General features: G+C 44.7%; 1 protein-coding gene across 1 annotated transcript in view; it reads right to left on the bottom strand.

The window, feature by feature from the left end:
• The window catches only part of LOC143962232 (uncharacterized), a 148765-nt gene that overhangs the window by 93502 nt on the left and 32988 nt on the right, over nt 1-22275 (bottom strand). The window contains exons 5-11 of the mRNA XM_077471562.1: nt 20086-20135; nt 15888-16002; nt 14769-14865; nt 14537-14648; nt 7706-7836; nt 5488-5639; nt 3179-3462 (exon numbers count right to left, since the gene is read on the bottom strand). Of these exons, the coding sequence (XP_077327688.1) occupies nt 3179-3462; nt 5488-5639; nt 7706-7836; nt 14537-14648; nt 14769-14865; nt 15888-16002; nt 20086-20135 (941 nt within the window). The remainder of the gene's footprint in view (nt 1-3178; nt 3463-5487; nt 5640-7705; nt 7837-14536; nt 14649-14768; nt 14866-15887; nt 16003-20085; nt 20136-22275) is intronic.

The following is a 22275-nucleotide window of genomic DNA, read 5'->3' as shown; positions in this document are numbered from 1 at the left end:
GAATTTTGACGCGAACGGCCCAAACGTTCGGAATTCGCCGAACGGCCGAACAGCCAATGTTCGAGTCGAACGTACGTTCGACTCGAACACGAAGCTCATCCCTATTCAGTGGTCTCCAAACTGTGGCCCGGGGGCCGGATGCGGCCCTTTGATTGCTTTCATCCAGCCCTTAGGGTATTATCAGGGGCGTAACTATAGGGGGTGCAGCAGTCGCGACTGCAACTGGGCCCTGTGCTACAGGGGGCCCATGCAGCCCCCTCTACATATGGCCGGCAGCAGCATAGGCAGCTAGGGGTACCAGTGCACCATGCACACGGCTGGCTGGAGGTGGAGGGTGACTAGCAGAGCTCTATGCTCGACTATCTCACTGGCTGCTCTTTAGTTGTGCATTCCCAGCATGACCTGTATCCTCAGCTGGCTCCTCAGAGTACCCCTCTCCTGCTCCATGCGTTGCCGCTCAGTCCGATGTCTGTTCTCCCCAGCCAGAGTCCCCCCCTCCCTGAGTCCAGCCCACACTGCACTGCATACTTCTCCCGGCTAAACAAACTTTAAGCACACAGATGCAGTGCAGCCCTATGAGAGCCGGCTCCCCGGAGGACACTGCAGGCTTGTCTACCAGCCCCCCTCCTCCCCCGTCATGCACAGATGATGAAAGGTATTTCTGGGAGATATGCTGATCACCCGTCCAGCACACTGGATGGAGCCCAGGCCAACATGGATGAGTGCGTGGCCTGCAGCTTGGTCATGGTGAGTGAGAGGACCCCATCCCCCACACACCATTACTTACCCCCTCCATCTCCCCCTGGGAACAGGGGCCCCTTCTCACGTGGGGACAGGGACCCCCATCTCCCCTGGGGACAGGGACCCCTTCTCACCTGGAGGCAGTAACTTCATCTGCCCTGGAGAAAAGGACCTAATTTCTTCTGGGGACGGGGACTCCATCCTGCCTAGGGACAGTCCCCCAATGGGGCACCAAAAAATTTAAAAAAATAAAATAAAAAAACTACTGATGCCAGTGGTGGAACTACAGGGCTCACAAAGGTCATACCTGTGACCATGCCCTGGAGTTCCACCGCTGGACTCGGAAGGAAGGGCCCTGGCTGGGGTTAAGGGGGGCCCTTCATGGTTTCTTGCATCGGGGCCCTGAAGGTTCTAGTTACGCCACTGGGTATTATTCTCTCCACTGTCAAACAGTGGGGCATAGTTCCTGCCACTGACTGACATTGGGGCACTATTCCTCCCACTGACACCAAAGATGGGGCACTATTCCTCCCATTTACACCAATCATGGGGCACTATTCCTCCCATTTACACCAATCATGGGGCACTATTCCTCCCACTGACACCAATGATGGGACACTATTCCTCCCATTTACACCAATGATGGGGCACTATTCCTCCCATTTACACCAGTGATGGGGCACTATTCCTCCTATTTACACCAATGATGGGGCACTATTCTTCCCACTGGCACCAATGATGGGGCACTGTGCCTCCCATTTACACCAATGAAGAGTCACTATTCCTCCCATTGATATCAACAATGGGGCATTATTACTCCCCTAATACTAGTCATGGGGGCATTGTTTTGTCCCTCTGACACCAGGACATTTCCTGCTCTCACTGGCCAAAGTGTGGCCCTCCTAAAATTTGAAGGACAGTAAACTGTCTCTTTGTTTAGAGAATTTGGAGAACCCTGGGATAGTTGAACAGAAGGTGATCAAGAGCAGCAGGTTCTGGCTCTCAGTGATGCAAGGGACAAGGGAATTTAAACAGGGATAGTTGGCACATATGAGGCAGCTGCTTTGTGCCCCATAACAATGATGGGGCCCACGGCAGCTGCCCCCTTTGCCCTGCCTTAAAGAGGGCTCTGACAGGAGTGCAGAACTAAGTGCATTCCTGTGATCCCCAAAAGTATGGTCAAAAAAACGTTGACCCTACTTTTCCTTTACATATGAAAAGGTTGTAGGAAGAGTTGTAGAACTCAGCGAGTAAAAACACAGCAAGCTATGAATTAGAGCTGGTTGTAATGCCAATATAATGGGTTTGGACATATGCACTGGCATGTGACCATTCTTTGTATTGGATTAACCATACATTGAAATCACAGCTCCTGGACGGTATTTTTAACCTTGATGGATCCCTTCCTATTGTAATTTCATCTTCTATTGCCCCATATCATTCTGGTCTCTCTGCCCCCCCCCTTTTTTTCCCCTTCTCTTTCCTCCCCTCTCTCTTGACGAACTGAGCCCCCGCTGTGGACCATGAGCTATACTAGCATCTATTAATTGTGCTACACTGGGGTATCTTCCCAGCTATGGATTTTCTTGTTTCTCTAATAAAAACAGGGAGACATCTACACACTGGGATTATATCTTTTTTTCATTATTTGTACTTTATAATGTATGCGGAAGCTCAGATTGCATTGAGCCGTGTCAGCCAACAGATGCCTTCTAACCTGCACAATTATCATGCTTCTAGCTCTGTCCTTCCTTAATAATTTAATTTGTATGCTGTTTTTCTGTAAAGTGTATGAGGTTTACATAAATAAACAGGGCTTTTTTTTTCAGCACGAACTAGGGGGAACTCAGTTCCACCACCTCCGGTTCAGGTCATCTGCTCCCTGCTCACCACTATCACTTGGTAACATTAAAGTCCAGCTTCTGCGTTTACAAGTGATAGCTTATCTCCCAGTAGCTTCCTACAGGTCAGATCTCCTGCGCAGATCCCACTGAGTGTCGGACAGGGACAAGGGAGATACAGAACAGGTGCCCAGGGTTCAGTGCAGTCATGGGCAGGAGAGGGTGCGTGGTAGGCTGCACCCTCTGTGGTCTCCATTTTTTCCCTGGTGACCAGTTGTTGATGCTCCTATTGCATGATCTCCCTTGCAAGTGACTATAGTATAGTATGCTGGGAGGTACTACAGCCGGATGGGTGTTTAATATTGCAACAAAGGTAAGACATGTGACAGATGGTGGAGCTTTTAAGAAGGGGGGAGAAGATGAGGGCAGTGGAGAGACGGGGTTGTATGCAAAGGAAAGAGCTACTATTTGATGCCATTTGGCAGGTATGTGTGTGTGGCGGGCATAGTTGAGTTCCTGCACCTATTCTCTGAGAAAAAATGCCCTGTAAATAAAGAATGTAAAAAAAATTAAAAAATCACAGCTCCCTCTCAGTTAATCACACAGGCTGACTTTTCCTTCTCCTTCTTATACTCCAGGATGTACTCTGGATAGACCTGAGATTTCTCGAACACCATGAAGAGGGACGGACTGGTGACACTGTCCACATAGGTGTCATAACTCTCAGTGCTCCTGCTTTTTTGAGGTGGGCCTCTCATCGTGAGATCTCCTTGGATGAAGTCGCCGACCAGCACCCGAGCCACAAACATGGTCCGTGTCCCAGTGGAAGTGGCAGGAGAGTAATTGTGGGCGTACAATGCATCTCCGGCAAAGTAATTTCCTGTTAAGAGAAAATTTACAAGTTATAAAGCAGTATGGCCCCTTCCACTATGGAATAGAGGAAGTACCTCATCCTGGAACAGAGATGATGTAATCAGTCGGTTGCAGATAGCAGGAAGCATTTCCTCAGTCTCCTCTCCCCCAGTGATTAGACTAAAACATTGTAACATTGTAGCAATTCATAAAGTGAGAGTCTTCAGCAGGGGCTGATCTGTGTCACACAACATGAAGGTAGGCTGGTCTGTTCTAGTGATAACTTACATTAGGGAAATTTCTTCAATGTGAGGGGAAATCCTCTCTTGGACAGTTGTCACCTAAATAGATGTTCCCTTTGGATGATTTTTACTTTATATCTTTTCTGATGACAACTGTCTAAAATAAAGGATTTCCCATGACATTGGAAACATTTCAAAAATGTTCTAATTTTTGGAACATTGTATACATTATATTGTCAAAAGTATTAGGACACGCACATGAGCTTTAATGGCATCCCAGTCCGTAAGGTTCAATATTGAGTTGGCTCACTCTTTGCAGCTATAACAGCTTCAACTCTTTTGCGAAGGCTGTCCACAAGGTTTAGGAATGTGTCTATGGGAATGTTTGACCGATCTTTCAGAAGTACATTTGTGAGATCAGGCACTGCTGTTGGACAAGAAGGCTTGGCTCACAGTCTCCACACCAATTCATCCCAAAGCTGTTTTATTGGGTTGAGGTCAGGACTCTGTGCAGGCCAGTCAAGTTCCTCAACCCCAAACTTGCTCTTCCAGTGTCTTTATGGACCTTGCTTTGTGCACTGGTCCAAATCTAGTGGAGGGGGGTTATGGTCTGGGGTCATTTTTCAGGGGTTGGGCTTGGCCCCTTAGTTCCAGTGAAGGGAACTCTTAGGCCGCGTACACACGCGGGGACTGTTCGCCCAACTTTGTCCGTCAAACAGTTTCGGCAAACAGTCCGCTCAAAATTAGCATGGACGGACATGGCCACACACGACGAACGAACAGTTTGCTGAAACCGTGCGCGATGACGTGAACGGCACGTACGACGGGACGAAAAATAAGACGTCCTATACACTGCATTATAACTTTCGGCGTGTAAATCCTTTGAGCATGAGATTTGAGAAATTCCGAAAAACCTTGTTCGTCAAACTGTCCGCTGAAAGCCCACACACGAGCGGACTGTCCGCCCAAACACTGTTCAGCGGACAAAGTTGGGCGAACAGTCCGCCCGTGTGTACGCGGCCTTAAGGCAACAGCATACCAAGACATATTGGACAATTTCAGGCTCCCAACTTTGTGGGAACAGTTTGGGGATGGCCCCTTCCTGTTCCAACATAACTGTACACGGGTGCAAAAACAAGGTCCATAAAGAGATGGATGAGCGAGTTTGGGGTGGAGGAACTTGACTGTCCTGCACAGAATCCTGACCTCAACTCAATAAAACACCTTTGGGATGAATTAGAGTGGAGACTGTGAGCCAAGCCTTCTTGTCCAACAGCAGTGCATGACCTCACAAATGTGCTTCTGAAAGATCGGTCAAACACTCCTATTTGAACGTGATGACGTAGAATAAGGAAGTTCATAGCCAGTAGCCAATAACTGCCGGTTTTAGTCTGTCGGACTAGCACACAGACGACTGGATTTTTTGATCGGACTAGAGTCCGTCGGAAAGATTTGAAGTAAGTTTTATTTATAGGTCCGCCAGACTTTTGGGAAGAAAAAGTCCGCTGGAGCCCACACACGATCAAATTGTCTGACGGATTCCAGTCCGAAAAGTCCGGTTGTGTGTACGCGGCATTACTGTACAGATCTCAGTGTTGGGTCTGTGGTTTTATTTTCTACGTAAGGACTGAGGGCTATTCCCTAGGAACAATGCAACAACTGGGCTCAGCATAAGCTCCAAGGACAGAACCAAGGGCCTGTGGATAACTGTTTTTTTTTTTTACAGAGAAAAATGACATTGAATTAACATCAAATGGCCAACGTACAGTAAATACTAATGGTGCTTAGTGGGGTCATCTTTTAAGGTTTACCTTGTCCATACAAGACACCATTAGTGCCGCGGGGGCACCAATCAAAGCTGTTCTTGCAGATGGTGGTGACGTTGACGCAGTCCGTGCCGTGGAATAGCTGCTGTTCATTCACATCAATGCCAACATTCTTCTTCTTCATCTGATCCTTTTGCCTGTGACACAAGAAAGTTGCAAGAAAATGAATTAGCAGAATGATTTCTTAGAAAATGTATCTTTTTACTCTTTTACTCACACTGGTTAAAGTAGACTGTCAGTCATTTTACAAGACTCCATGAATAAATTTATGACTTGTCACCATATACAGCAACAGTAGTATTATTTAGAAAAGCTTCACCTTTTATCATTAAAAAAAACATGATAAAAGGTGGAGCCCAGCTAGGGTCGGTGACTTTGCCTAGGCCGAGATGATATCATTGGTCTTCTAGAGGCAGAAGCAAGCATTTTCTCAGTCTCCTCTCCCCCAGTGATCAGGCGGTAATATAACTTTGCAGCAAGTCTCAAAGTGAGAAGCTGCAGCAGGGGCTGATCTGTGTCAGACAACATGCAGATTGGCTAGTCTTTTCTAGTTTTAGTGACGACTGTATCATTTTGGAAATGTCTCCAATGTGAAGGGAAATCCCCTTTTGGACCGTTGTCACCAGATGTCAGGGACTATGAACCAGGCAGAGACAGAAAATGCAGTTAAAAATCACACCTTTAATGTAATAAATAATACAAATCAGGAATGTAGTCAAAAACAGAAGCCGGGTTAGGAAGCCAAAATGGCTAATCAGACAAGCTGGAATCAGGGAGCCAGGAATCAGTGTAGTCAGAAGCCAAAGATCAGGATCAGAAACCAGAAGAAACATCAGTCAAGCAAAGTCAACACACTGGATATGTTGGCAAAGGCACTGAAGGAATGCGCCAGTCAGTTTAAATAGCCAAAAGGGGCTGGCTGTAGGCTGGACTAATGAGGCAGGTAATGGTAACCAGACGAGTCGTTGTGGAAACAATGAGTGGCTGGTAATTATCTGACAGATGAGTAGCCTGAGCACTGACAAGAGAGCTGCTAAAAGCCCAGCCCTGCCACCATATCAAGTATCTCCAGTTGATTATTTCCCCTTTATTTCAGTTCTGAAGGCAACTGTCTGAGAGCCGGTTCACACTGGTGCTATGTCAGAGATCGGATGTGATTCACACCGCACTGCAGTGAAACTCACATGCGATCTCTCTGCGATGCGACTTCAGCCATAAAGATCGTATGGCTGAATTCGCATTAAACTCGCACAGGACCCTTTTTTGTCCGCAGCAGAATGTGATCTGAGTTCTGTCCAAGTTTGCAGATCACACTGAGATTTGCGAACTGATTTGGGGGTGTCATTAACTTTTACCTGACACTCCCAGCAGTTCGCATAGGGCAGTGTCAACTGCCGCCGGGAAACATGCGATGCAGGAAACGGCAGTGGATTTGCAGGGTTCCCACATCACAGCAGTGTGACCCGGCCCTGAAACAGTATTTAATCTGTCAATGGAAACATTTCCAAAATGCCAGTTTTTGGATCTCCCTTCACTTTCTATACTTGTATCAATGATCAGTAGGACAAATGAAGAGGGTGAATCTCCCCAATGGGGACACAGACAGCAATTAAAACCTGTTGGGGGGGATGGGGGGGCCATCTGTCCAAAACAAAAAGAAAAAGTTTTGGCAAACAATACAGTTTAAAGTGGTTGTAAAGGTGGAAGGTTTTTTTTTTTATTTTAATGCATTCTGTGGCTCGGGTGCCCCCATAGCAAGCTGCTTACTATGGGGGCACTCAGCAGGAGGAGGGGCCAGGAGCGCCGAAGAGGGACTCGAGAAAAGGAGGATCCAGGCTGCTCTGTGCAAAATCACTGCACAGAGCAGGTAAGTATAACATGTTTGGTATTTTTAATTTAAAAAAAAGGAGGCTTTAGCATCACTTTAAATCCCAAATCTCAATTCCAACTCTTTAACCCAACTTCAATCAGTCCTGTAACTTCCTAAGATCCCAAATGATCAGTGATTTCTGCTTCCCAAATTCTGAAAATCAAGAAAACCTCACAATATGATTTGTGCACACTGGGAACTACCATCACAAAGTCCAATCTTCTGCCATTTTTGTGGAATTAAAATGCCCCTTTTGAGTTTATAAAGACAGGATGCTCATTTTAGTTCAAGCCATCTTGGCCATCCTGAGGTTGGTGGCCATTGCTGACATACCTCTGATAGGCCTGCCAGAGGGTGGGGTTCTGAATCCGCCAAACTTTTCGCACCTTGTATCCCCGGACTGTCTTGCTGAACATTTTGGCAACAGTTGAAAACTCATCACACGTCTGTGGTAGGGGAATGTTCTGCAAAAGAAACAAAGAAATGTTCAATTTCCGATACGGGAATGTTCAGCTGTGCTCATAAGTTTACATACCCTGGCAGAATTTATGATTTCTTGGCCATTTTTCAGAGAATATGAATGATAACACAAAAACTTTTCTTTCACTCATGGTTAGTGTTTGACTAAAGCCATTTATTATCAATCAACTGTGTTTACTCTCTAAATCATAATGGCAACAGAAACTACCCAAATGACCCTGATCAAAAGTTTACATACCCTGGTGATTTTGGCCTGATAACAAGTTAACACAAAGGGGTTTGGATGGCTATTAAAGGTAACCATCCTCACCTGTGATCTGTTTGCTTGTAATTAGTGTGTGTGTATAAAAGGTCAATGAGTTTCTGGACTACTGACAGACCCTTGCATCTTTCATCCAGTGCTGCACTGACATTTCTGGATTCTGAGTCATGGAGAAAGCAAAACTATTGTCAAAGAATCTGCAGGAAAAGGTAGTTGAACTGTATAAAACAAGAAAGGGATATATAAAGATATCCAAGTAATCAATTACTTGGATATCTTTATATATCCCTTTCTTGTTTTATACAGTTCAACTACCTTTTCCTGCAGATTCTTTGACAATTGTTTTGCTTTCTCCATGACTCAGAATCCAGAAATGTCAGTGCAGCACTGGATGAAAGATGCAAGGGTCTGTCAGCAGTCCAGAAACTCATTGACCTTTTATACACACACACTAATTACAATCAGCAGTGTTCAAACTCTAATCAAGAAGTAGAAAATTAGGGGTTCTGTTTAAACCAAACAGGAAGACCAACTAAAATTTCAGGCACAGCTGCCAGGAAAATTGTTCAGGATGCAAAGAAAAACCCAGAAATAACTTCAGGTGAAATACTCTTTGAAAACATGTGGTGTGGTGGTTTCAAAATGCACAATAAAGAGGGAATTGAAGAAAGATGGGCTGCATGGTCAAGTCGCCAGAAGAAAGCCATTACTACACAAATGCCACAAAGCATCCCGCTTACAATATGCCCAACAGCACAGAGACAAGCCTCAAACCTTCTGGCACAAAGTCATTTGGAGTGATAAGACCAAAATTTTGCTTTTTGGCCAAACCATAAACACTACATTTGGAGAGGAGTCAACAAGGCCTATTATGAAAGGTACACCATTCCTACTGTGAAACACGGAGGTGGATCGCTGATGTTTTGGGGATGTGTGAGCTACAAAGGCACAGGAAATTTGGTCAAAATTGATGGCAAGATGGATGCAGAATGTTATCAAAAAATACTGGAGGAACATTTGTATTCATCAGCCAGGAAGCTGCGTATGGGACATACTTGGACATTCCAACATGACAATGATCCAAAACACAAGGCCAAGTCCACCTGTCACTGGCTACAGCAGAATAAAGTGAAGGTTCTGGAGTGGCCATCTCAGTCTCCTGACCTCAATATCATTGAACCACTCTGGGGAGATCTGAAATGTGCAGCTCATGCAAGACAGTCCAAGAATTTACAGGAACTGGAGGCTTTTTCCCCAGAGGAATGGTAAGCTTTACCATCTGAGAAGATAAAGAGCCTCATCCACAAATACCACAAAAGATTTCAAGCTGTCATTGATGTTAAAGGGGGCAATACACGATATTAAGGGGGTATGAAAACTTTTGATCAGAGTAATTTGGGTAGTTTCTGTTATGATTTAAAAAGAGTAAACACATTTGATTGATAATAAATGGCTTCACTAACCATGAATGAAAGAAAAGTTTTTGTGTTATCATTCATATTCTCTGAAAAATGGCCAAAAAATCATAAATTCTGCCTGGGAATTGACTCATGCAGATAGCAGAGGAACAAGGCAGCAGACAGAAATGATACTTCGTGCTCTGAGTTGAGAAAAGTACACACTATGGTACTATGGTATGTTATGGTATGGTACTATGGTATGGTATATGGCAGTGATGGCAAACCTTGGCACCCCAGATGTTTTGGAACTACATTTCCCATGATGCTCATGCACTTTGCAGTGTAGTTGAGCATCATGGGAAATGTAGTTCCAAAACATCTGGTGTGAAGGTTCGCCATCACTAGTATATGGTATGGTATGCTTTGTTCATATTTCATTTCTGAGGTTGACAAACACTTTAAGTTATATATAAATTCAAGGAAGTAACAAAAGAGTGCCTGTGTGATATTTTTTAACCATTATGAAGGTCCAGCCCATGATTTTCCTCACAAAGAGCCATCAATATCCAATTCCACTCATTTGCCACTTTTTTGCAAGCAACCTATCGAGTCTTTTTATGTAGTGAGAATGTGTACTGACCGATGGGATATACCTGTATGATTGCCAGAATGACTCGCTAATGAAGCAGAATTTAATTTTTTTTAAAGCCCAGTAGAAGTCTCACATTATTTTATGCATTCATAATCCAGCGTATCTTTATTTGCGATTGATTTATGCTCGGAAATGCCTTTACAACACATTTTACTCTGCTGCTTTCAGTCCTCCCCCTCCAGTGCTCTGTGCTGACAGAGCTGAGTAACAGATTTTCTGAGCAAAAGAGGGGATGTGTCTTACTTAAGCCACGTACACACGTAGCCGTCTGTCCGACGTACTTAGTCTGGCGGACTTCCCACCAGACTGTCCGTCGGACTTTCCGAACAGGCTACTTGCCCACACATGGCACTTTTTCAGCGGACTAATACGGCGTACTAAGTCCGCCGTACTATCCGCCCTACTTTTGAAATGAACGGACTCGCCCACACACGCGGAGGAAAGTCCGCTCATTTCGAGCGCGTCTCCAGGTAGGCGGGGCCCGCAAAGGATACGTCGCTGGCCCCGCCACCTGGTATGGACTTAAAGGGGAACCCCAACGCCGAAAAAAATCGGCGTGGGGGTCCCCCCAGGTCCACATCAGACCCTTGTCCGAGCACGCTACCCGGCCGGCCAGGAAAGGGGGGACGAACAAGCGCCCCCCCTCCTGAGCCGTACCAGGCCACGTGCCCTCAACATGGGGGGTGCCTTGGGGAAGGGGGGGCCACGCGGCCCCCCACCCCAAAGCACCTTGTCCCCATGTTGATGAGGACAAGGGCCTCTTCCCGACAACCCTGGCCGTTGGTTGTTGGGGTCTGCGGGCGGGGGGCTTATCGGAATCCGGGAGCCCCCTTTAATAAGGGGCCCCGGATACCGGCCCCCCACCCTATGTGAATGAGTATGGGGTACAATGTACCCCTATCCATTCACCTGTAAAATAAAGTACAAAAAAAACACAACACACAAGATAAAATAGTTTATTGCACAGCTCCGTGGGTCTTCCGTCTTTGGGGGTCTTCTCGCCGGACTCCTCCGATATCTTCTTGTAGCTCTTTTGCTAGTGGAGGAGCTTGGCTTTCTTCCTCGCCACCGCCCTCTTCTTCCGACTTCGGGGGTCTTGTCCCCCTCTTTGGTTCTTCTGCCGGGCCACCGCGCCTTCTTCTAGCTCTTTTACAGGCGGTGGCCCGGTCTTCTGTCGCCGCCGCCTTCCGTTCTTCTCTTCTTCTTCTTCAGATGTTGCCTCGCCGAGTCCTCCGCTCACAATGACGGGGACCGGGCACGCGGCGACTTATATAGGGACAAGGGGCGGGGTCTTCGGTTGATGTCACATGGGTTGATGTCACATGGCGACAGTCCCAGCATCCTCCGGGACTGTGACATCGTAAGGGGACGGGGTCACCATGTGACATCAACCCATGTGACATCACATTGTGCTTTTTTTGTACTTTATTTTACAGGCGAATGGGTAGGGGTACATTGTCCCCCATACTTATTCACATAGGGTGGGGGGCAGGTATCCGGGGCCCCCTTATTAAAGGGGGCTCCCGGATTCCGATAAGCCCCCCGCCCGCAGACCCCGACAACCAACAGCCAGGGTTGTCGGGAAGAGGCCCTTGTCCTCATCAACATGGGGACAAGGTGCTTTGGGGTGGGGGGCCTGGTACGGCTCAGGAGGGGGGGGGGGGCGCTCGCTCGTCCCCCCTTTCCTGGCCGGCCGGGTAGCGTGCTCGGACAAGGGTCTGATGTGGACCTGGGGGGACCCCACGCCGATTTTTTTCGGCGTTGGGGTTCCCCTTTAAGTTCATACGAGGCGGCGGGGCCAGCGACATCTCCTTTGCGGGCCCCGCCTACCTGGAGACCCGCTCGAAATGAGCGGACTTTTCTCCGGACGGGAAAACTCCGCTCATTTCAAAAGTACGGCGGACTGGCATACACACGGCCGGATTGTCCGAAATGCGAGTCTGGCGGGAAGATTGGAGTGTAAAACTACTTTCTAAGTCCGCCGTACTTTCGGGTCAAAAAAGTATGCCGGAGGCTACACACGGGGGGATTGTTTGGCGGACTTCAGTTTGCCAGACTTTTCCACACGCTTGTTTGATCGTGTGTACGCAGCATTAGAGCTCATTACCAAGTGCACTGGATCTAGCTCTGGTACCTATTGGCCTGCACAGTCATATTTAGACTTCCTGTACAACTTAGATAATGTAGGCTCTTAGTACAAGGATTGTCTGAGTATCTATTTTGGTGACTTAACTTGGGTTTTATAGAACACTTTGTAAGATTTACTACCATTGGAATTCAATAAATATCACATCCGCAGCCTCGATTTCAAATCAGAACTTTATCGATAGTGCCACCTCGCTCGTATGCTGCCACATTAAGCACACATTTTATCCTAAAATCCTAAATCACGGTCACTGTCATTTGACCCCTGCACAGATTTACAGTAAATAAATCCATAAGTGTTTTGTTTTAGATGGAGTATGAATGAGTTAGAACCCCTGTTAGGTCATTACTACTGTCTATTTCCCTGCTGGGGAGATTTACCCTCTTGATCATTGTCAACAAAACAGAAAGCGATCAGCGATCTGAAATTCTACAGCTGCCATTGGAACAAGAGGTGAGAGGCAATCGTCCAATGGGCCAGGGACAGATCTAGCCTGCCTGATTTGGGGGTGCAGCAAAGGGGCATAATGTCAACACTGTGTGCAAGTCACTGACCATCTGGCATGACCTGGCAAACACTAGTACATATCAGCCTGGCATTAGATTAGGGTGATTAAACAGAACCTACTTCCCATTACATCAAGAGTCCTCTTCAGAATCCCTCTTTGCATCAGGGTCCCCGTCAGAGTGCCCCCTTACATCAGACATCGCTAATCTGAGTTCCTTCTTACATCAGGTGCCCCATCAGAGTGCCCCTTATAGCAGGTGTCCCGATCTGTGTATCCCCTTACATCAGGTATCCCCATCACAGTGCCCCTGTACATATATTGTCCCAATCAGAGTGCTCCCTTACATCAGACATCCCTCATTTGAGTGCTTCCTTACATCAAGTGCCCCCATCAGAGTCCCCTTTACATCAGCTGTCCATCAGCATGCCCCCCTATAGCAGGTGTCACTATCAGTGTGCTCCCTTCCATGGATTGTCCCAATCAGAGTGCCTCCTTACATCGTGTAAGTCCTATCACAGTGCTCCCTTATAGGGACTGTCCAAATCAGAGCGCTTCTTTGCATCAAATGTCTGCACAACCCACCCCAGCGCTCCCCTAGATCTTGCCCTGCATTCTGCTTCCAATGACAACTCTCCCTCAGTTTGCAGAAACTTTCCCTCTCTTCCTGTTGTGCCCTTGGAACAGGAAGTGAAGAAAAATCTCCCCAAAGAGACTCAGACCGATGTTTTTTTCTTACAAATTTTTATTTGTATATTTGACAGAAAATGAGAACAGAATATCCTCAATTACTCCATTTTGAAACATCAAAACATTTACCTATGTAGTAATCACTTCAACTTGAAGATAATGGTCGAGGAAAAATTAACAGTAAACACTCTCTCCTGCCTATCCAAACGTGTGTAAAACAGTATACCCTTCACACTTAAAATTATCAGGATCTTCTAATCACTGTCAGCATTTTACATATACAGTAATGAGTTACAGTTAAATAAAGAAAAGCAAAGTTTCATTGCAAACAGTACCTCTATTTCGCACCATCTCAGACCAATGTTTTACCCATTCCCCACAGTCTACAAAAACCTAAAAAAGTCTTAAAGCGGAGTTCCACCCATAAAATCAACTTTGCAGAAATCAACAGCATTATGCATCAGCAAAAACATTTGGAATTTTTTTTTTTTTTACTTACCCCTCAGCACTGTTGCTATGGGTTCCTTTGTATGCTGCCACTTCCTCTCCACGGTGCCTAACGTAATTTCCCTAGGCATCTGTGCTCGCTAGTGCTCCTGGGAGATGCCTGTCATCATTTCCCAGGAGTCAGTGGGCAGTGCTGAGGGCTTCGTTGCCATCACAACGGGGTGGGCACTTCCAACGACGACGCCCGTTGTAATGGCAACATCAGAAGTGGATGACACTGCGGGCTATACCTCCTGCGCATGCGCGAGAATGCTGGTCGCTCTGCTGCACCCGATCCCGGAAGATAGTGCTTGTGGGCTTCACATGCCCACAAGCAATATGGAAATTGCCAGGAATAACGAATGTAACATATATTCCTCTATGAAATTGGCAATTGAGCGGCGATTCATCACAGAAACATAAGTGCTATAAATAATAGTTTGAACCATAAGGTATTCATTAAAAAACAATTTCACAGTTGGAATTCCGCTTTAATCTCAGATACACTTTAGTTCTATGAGTTGTTAAGTTTCCTTCCCCTACCTTATACCCTGTCTCAGGCATGGCCTTCAAGTCCCACGTTGGCGGATAATTTACCACCTTCCAGGGGGAGTTCGCTGGCTTCTGCTTTGAATGGTTTGTATCAGATTTTATGCTGTACAATTAAAGAAAACAACAAGTGAGAGTCAGGCTCCCCCTAGTGGTCACTTACTCAATAACAATTCCGATATGCTGTATGCACAGGAGGTCATTAGGTTGTGATATTCCCTATTACCTTCCTTTCGACATTTTTACCCCGTCAAAGTCCAAGAACTCTAGTTTTTGGTGCAGCTCACTCTCCGGCAGGTGATTTATATTAACCTGCTTCATCTCTAAAAGTAGAAAAAAAAATGGATGGAAGGTAAATTACTTACAGTGTATATAAACCTTAAAGATCCTAAGAAAATCATTTTGTGAGGTGCAAATTTTCATACCAAGAGATCTTTATAGCAACAGCAATTTCTGTTGCAGGCTGACAACGCTAAGCCACTATCGGCATCACAACTGCCAACTAAAAAAGACTGGCTGGCAATGCAGCCGCTGGTACACACGATCCGATTATTGGACGAATGATCGTCCTTTTTTCTTTTTTTTTGCATACTAATCTCACATTGAATCTGATGAGTTTACTAAAGTCATGAAAATTCCTGCACAACAGAAAAAAAATTCAGAAGTGATGTCATGTGTTGTAAAGCATTTGTATTGCATTTTCGAACGACAGCTGTACTGATTAAAAAAAATTGTACAAAAAAAATTTCCATGCACGTCTGATAGAATAATATGAGATGACCTGTCCTGATCGGTTCTCGAAAGCTCTGTACGAACGATACGATTATCGTACAATCGATTTGAATGCGGCATTTTTCGTACGATTTTCGGATCGTGTGTACGGGGCATAAGTATTGTCAGCCTGCAACAGAACAAAATCTACAGCTAGGAAATAGCAGGGAGAAGGCTAGACCCGCGCTTATCTTTTTATTTCCCGTACCCTTTCAAGATTTTCCCCTAACTTGCTGTCACAGTGACCACTTTGTCACCATGGAGGGAAGTGAAGGAACATCTGCTCTATAGGATACAAACACACACAGAAAAAAAAAAATCTGACAGCAGCTATGATTTCCCCCAAAACTAAAAGAAAAACAACTGGCTAAAAATACACTTTAAAGTTCTATAAAATGTGAGCTAATCTTTCTTCAGTTACTTTCTTATTGTTCCCCAAGAATTTCTTTTTTTTTTTCAAATATTTTATTTCAACCACAAAAGGCAGGTCTAGATTCTCACAACAGCCATATGTACCAAAAATTATTTTGAACTATATTAACAAGTAGATGTTTGCTGGAACATTGATGCTCACTTTGGCAGTTAGGATTGTCTTTCTGGTTTCCGGCAGTGGACTGGATGGTCCTTGTGGGATTGTAGATGGTCTCCAGTTCTGATGATAGAATGGAGGAACACACTTTCTTTGTGTTCTACGATAGCAGAGAGAAACATGGAAGTCATTACCTTGTATCAAAAAGCACATGGCTCAATATTTAGGCAGCATACAACTATGTAATGTTGGAATGAAGAAGTCACCATTTTGTAAGATGAACCCATACTGGTGCTCCTTGTTAGACGAGAGAAGTCCGGCCTGAGCTTTTTAGGCTGGGCTTCTCCTCTGGGTCACAGGAGCGCAATTCATTTTGCACACCTGTGACCCGCTTTCAGTGGAGAACGGTCTGAAGTTCGCTCTCCGTTGACGTCACTGGAATCAGTCGAGGCTGTGTGTCATCCCAGCTTCCAAGTCTGGATCAGGCAGTTGCCTTGATTGATGGCAATCTCAGCGTCTCATCAAGACGCTAAGACAGCCTCTCCCCGCCCCTCCACAGCTCAGTGCTCCAATGAGCATAGAGGATCAGAGAGGGGAGATCGCTGACTGACAGTCAGCAGCTTTCCCCTCGAATCTGTGAGAACAGAGCCATTAGCGGTTTTCGGTGGCTCGGTTCTAAGTGCAGAAATGGCAGGGGGCAGCTGCAGCATTGGTTTGATGCTCCATCCACCACGGTAAGTATGAATAAAAAAAAAACAAAAAAAAAACATACTGCTCTTTTAACCACTTGAGCTTCCGAAGGTTTTATCCCCTTCATAATCATGCAATTTTTTGCCATCTAACTGCGTTACGTTAACTGGCAATAGCGTGGTCATGCATCACTGTACCCAAAAAAAATTGATATAATTTTTTTCACACAAATATAACTTTCTTTTGGGGGTATCTGATCTCACCACTTGGTTTTTCGTTTTTAATGATATAAATGAAAAAAAAAAAGTACTTTCTGCTATAAAACATATCCAATTAAAAAAAATGTAAAATTAGAATGACTTCATATATTTTGGCTAAAATGTATTCTGCTATGTGTCTTTGGTAAAAAAAAAATCAAATAAGCATATATTGATTGGTTTGCATGAAAGTTATAGTGTCTACAAACTATGGTATATATATTGGAATTTTATTTTTATTTTTAAACTAGTAACGGTGGAGATCAGCGACTTATAATGGGACTGCGATGGTGCAGCAGGCAATCTCACAATAAGGTGTGCGGTTCAAACCTCGTTTCAGTGTGGTACATTCGGCAGGAAACTACGTCAGCGGCGCACAACCAGCCTCAGTGCGCTTTGCATAAAGAATACGTTGAGGCTGGTTGTGCGAAGCTGACGTAATTTCCTGCCGAATGTACCATGCTGAAAACGAGGCTTGAACCGCACGTCGACTCCTAGTAGTATACAGTCATTATAAGCAAATACTGGAAGGCTGGAGAGACTCAGTGCCGGTCTAAGTCGTGCAAATCTTTTATATGACCCTTTTAACTATTAAAGTATGGAATTTTGCATGATGGCCGTTTTTGTCTTTTGAGAACTATATTATCTGGAGGATCATAAGAGAATAGTCTGGGATTTGGTGGAAACATATCTACTCACCTAAATGGAGGATTAAAGAAAGGCTATACACAGGCTTGTTTATAACTGCTGTTTGATAAGCACATAGATTGGATGGCGGTTGGTTAATCACAACACGATTGCTTTGGAAGTCACCATTTGTTCAGCACGGTGGATCAACTTATCTGGACTTTATTGTTTGGTTCATATTTCAACATATATTTCAACATATGTTTATTTTTGTTATAGGACTTTTCACATTTGTATAACAGGTTTTTTGATGGTAAATTATTAGCACATTAATACACTGTTTGATTTATGTATTTAAAGGGCCAGCGTTGCTACACAAACAAAAAGTTTTTTTCTTTTTACACAAAAATTCAGACCTCATTCACACCTGAATCGGTGAACAGAGATGCATTGGACCCCGTGCTGTGACCTGCGACAGTGTGAACCCAGGCTTATTGTCATAGTGACAAACCTGCAACAGGGACACAGACAGAACTAGGAGTTCTAGTGTTCACCATCCTTACAGCAGAAATAAACTGCATCTGAGCAAAACTTAAAATTATATGTAATTCATTTTTAATATTCCAGAAAACTCCCCATCCATCCATATGCCCTTGCTTTATTTTGTTTATTTAAAAAAACACCACTCCCAGCATTTCTAGCCATGGCCATCTTGAGTAAGGGCAGATGACTTATATAGCATTTACTCCCTCACTGTGCTCTAATCAGATAGCAACACTGTAATTTGGTGACAAGTCACAAGGTGAGAGGCTGTATCGGGGGGTTGATCTGTGTCAAACATTTGTGAAAAAGATAGTGAACCTGGTGCCATTTTTCTTGAGAGAAAAGCAGATAAAGGCATTGTCAGGGGACAGTTCTGTAATCTCCATTAGAAGCAATAAATACCGTATTTATCAGCGTATAACACACACTTTTTTCCCCTTAAAATCAGGGGAAAATCGTGGATGTTATACGCTGATCCCCGTTGATCTCCGCTGATTGTGAGCGGAGCAAGCGCCGCCGATATACGCAGTGTACTCGGGTAGGCTCAGCTCCTCTCAGCTCTGCTCACAGTCACACCCAGTCCCGCCATTGGACCTGTATTATGTCTATCATAGGACCCGGGCCAAGGGGCGGGACTGGGCGGGACTGCGAGAGGAGCTGAGATACACAGGACATCCGGCTCTGTGTAAATCGGTGGCGCCCATTTTAAACAACCAGCCTGCAATGAGGCTGGGCAAGTCTGCAAGCAGACTGGGCAAGGCTGCAGATGGACACTAAAAAGGCTGCATTGATGCTCATTTAAATGTACCTTTTTTTCATTAAACTTCCCTCCTTAAAGTTCTTTTCCTTAAAATCCCCTCCTAAACTTGGGGGTGCGTGGTATATGCTGGCACGTGTTATACACCGATAAATATGGTACCTAAAATAGATCTCATTGCTGGAGTCCCCAAGAGATATTAGAAGCCAGGTGATAATTAACCACTTCCCGACCAGTGCACGACGATGTACGTCGACAGAATGGCACGGGCAGGCATATTGGCGTACAGGTACGTCCAATATTCAATGCCGCCCTGCCATCGGGAGCGCGCCGCCGGCGGCGCGCTCCCGCGTTGGTCGGGACCCCCGTGAGTCCGGTCGCGGGACCCGTGGACTCAATCGCCACGGGCATCCCCGCGATCGTCTCACGGAGCAGCCGAATGGAGGAAACGCTGTGTAAACAACATTTCTCCATTCTGCCTAGCAACTAGTGACGCTGATCTCTGCTCCATGTGATTGGAGCAGAGATCAGTGTACACTAAATGAAAGCCCAACCCCCCCACAGTTAGTAACACACCCCTAGGAACACTTAACCCCTACACTGCCACCCACTGGTTAACCCTTTCACTGCCAGTGTCATTTACACAGGAATCACTGCATTTATATAGCAGTGATTACTGTATAAATGACAATGGTCCCAAAAATGTGTCAAAAATGTCCGATGTGTCTGCCATAATGTCGCAGTCACAATAAAAATCGCTGATTGCCGCCATTACTAGTAAAAAAAAAAATAATAAAAAATTATTCATAAAAATGCTAATAAAACTATACTATACTATACTATACTATAAAACCATAAATGCTATAAAACTATCCCTATTTTGTAAACGCTATAACTTTTGCGCAAACCAATCAATAATCGCTTAATGCAATTTTTTTTACCAAAAATATGTAGAAGAATACGTATCGGCCTAAACTGAGGGAAAAAAATGTTTTTTTATATATTTTTGGGGGATATTTATTATAACAAAAAGTAAAAAATAATGCGTTTTTTTCAAAATTGTCGCTCTATTTTTGTTTATAAATATATATATTTGTTTAAAAACCGCAGGGGTGATCAAATACCACCAAAAGAAAGCTCTATTTGTGGGAAAAAAAGTACGTCAATTTTGTTTGGGAGCTACGTCGCATGACCGCGCAATTGTCAGTTAAAGCGACGCAGTGCCGAATCGCAAAAAGTGGTCTGGTCTTTGACCAGCAAATTGGTCCGGTCTGAAAGTGGTTAAGCATACCAGACCCACCTATAAATAAAACCTCAGCTATGGCTGAATTGGTCTAAATAGCAAATGAATTCTGAAAGCATCACTTACCAGGTGCTGATAATTAGTCCATGTACCTAACTTATTCAAATTGTTGTCAGCTAAAAAATAGACAAAAGGTGAACAAGGTAATTATTAAAACAGCATACCAAATAAAAGCCTTATATTTCTTTTAAAACCAATGTAAAAATGATGTAGGAAGGCAAATTAGTCATAGAGTTACTGTCAAGTTGACCTACGTGTACCGATGCTGCTAAATTCAGTCTGGCATCTGGACTTTAATGGCCTCTTAACCATGAAATAATTAAATAATTTTTCAGAACTTTGTCTATCATCTCCACAAAGTGAACATTTATAATCATATATTTTTTTGGCTGATAGTACAATCTTTAGGATTCCTTATGATATGAAGAGGGGAATATAAGCCGTTAAAATATAATGGCCATCCAAATACATACACTCTGTTTGTTTCCACATGTGAGCTAGATAGGGGTTCCTTATGGCTGCTCAGCTCATGGAGAGATAACAGATCTGTTGGTCCCTTCATGGTATAGCATTTGTCACAGTGCGATATCAGCCTGGGTGATATTTGGAACGTACCCAGACTGTCTAAACATGTCCCCATTGCTCCACTAATCCAGCACAGATAGACCCATATTTCCAAGCCTTTAACCCTGAAGACGAGCTTAAACCCCAGAATGTGTTGGCCTTTTCCTGTATATTTGTTTTGTGAATAAACACATTTTTAAATAATCTACTTTTAAATGATTTATTTAACAGTGCTCCTTGCCCACTGTGACAAATTCACACATATTACTGGACACAAAAATTTGTATGGTATTTGAGCCGACGGATCAACAAATTTAAGAGAAATAGTCAAGTGTAAGGGCGAGCTTAAAGCGGGGAGTCCACCGGGACTCCGCGTTTTTTTTTTTTTTTTTAAAAGCCAGCAGCTACAAATACTGCAGCTGCTGACTTTTAAATAGTGACACTTACCTGTCCAGCGCGCCCGCGATGTCGGCACCCGAAGCCGATCGCTCGCTCGTCTGCCGGGTCCTGCCGCCGCCATCTTGGGTATGGGAATCAGGAAATGGAGCCTTTCGGCTTCATTTCCCGGTTCCCTACTGCGCATGCGCGAGCCGCGCGGCGCAATCCGGACGGTCCCCGCTGCCTCTGGGAGCTGTGTATTTCCCAGCAGGCAGCGGGGCACTTGCTGAAGGGGGCGGGCGCTTGCGGAAAGGGGCGTAACGTACGCCCCTTTCCGCAGAGAGCTAGCCCGGAAGTGGGTGCAGTTACCTGGATTATCCAGGTAACTGCACCCCCCTCCCCCCTGAAAGGTGCCGATTGTGGCGCCGGAGGGGGGGAGGAATCCGATGAGCGGAAGGTCCATTTTAGGGTGGACCTCCGCTTTAAAGTGATTGTAAATGAACACCTTGTAAAACAATTCATACAGTTTAAAATAGAAATGAAAGGCAAAATATTTTGTGTATAGATATAAAAACATTCTAAATAATTTTTGTTGCCCTTTTTTTATAAGTCATCACATATTCTCTGTTCTCTGCTGCATAAAAGCTGCAAGGGAGGAGAAACAGCGGTACACTAATCTTCCCAGTGAAAGGCTGTGCAGTGGAGGTGTGTCAGGACAAGTCTAAACATTGGAGGATAGCAGGCTGAGTTCTTAGCATAGCTAGAGAACTGACTACGGTGTGTTCTCCTGCATAGTGTGGTTAGTTTTTAATACAAAGGGACTGTCAGGAACACCAGGGATTTCACACACGGAAGCAATGAAAAGAACAGGATGCTTTATCATGCAAGTACATAGTACTGCAGGCACATATCAGGAATATGAAATGTTGGGGTAATAAATGCTTTAAAGCCGACCTTCAGTAATTTTCTCATCTTTCCACCTATTAAATCTTATTCCATTGTTGTTTTAACTTTGGATAGTAAAACATTTTTTTCTGCCAGTAAATACCTTATACAGCCCACTCTTGTGAGAGTTTGCTAGCAAGGGGGGTTGGGGGGCAGGAGAGTGGAAGAGGGATGAGTTACAGGAGAGTATGGGGTTACCCTTAAAATCCATACCAGACCCGAAGGGCCTGTATGGATTGGGGGGGGGCCCTATGCCGTTTTTTAAAAACATTTTTGTATTTCCGCCAATGGTATTGTATTGCCGGCAATTTAAATGTAATTTTTTTTCTTTATAAATGTCAGGTTTTTTTTTATAAATTCTTTATTTTT

This window comes from Lithobates pipiens, unplaced genomic scaffold (genome assembly GCF_037356315.1).
Source record: "Lithobates pipiens isolate NorthernLeopardFrog02 unplaced genomic scaffold, aLitPip1_a1.2 Scaffold_8, whole genome shotgun sequence".
Lineage (NCBI taxonomy): Eukaryota > Metazoa > Chordata > Amphibia > Anura > Ranidae > Lithobates > Lithobates pipiens.
The sequence above is the reverse complement of the archived record's forward strand: the minus strand, read 5'-3'. Positions and strand labels throughout refer to the sequence as shown.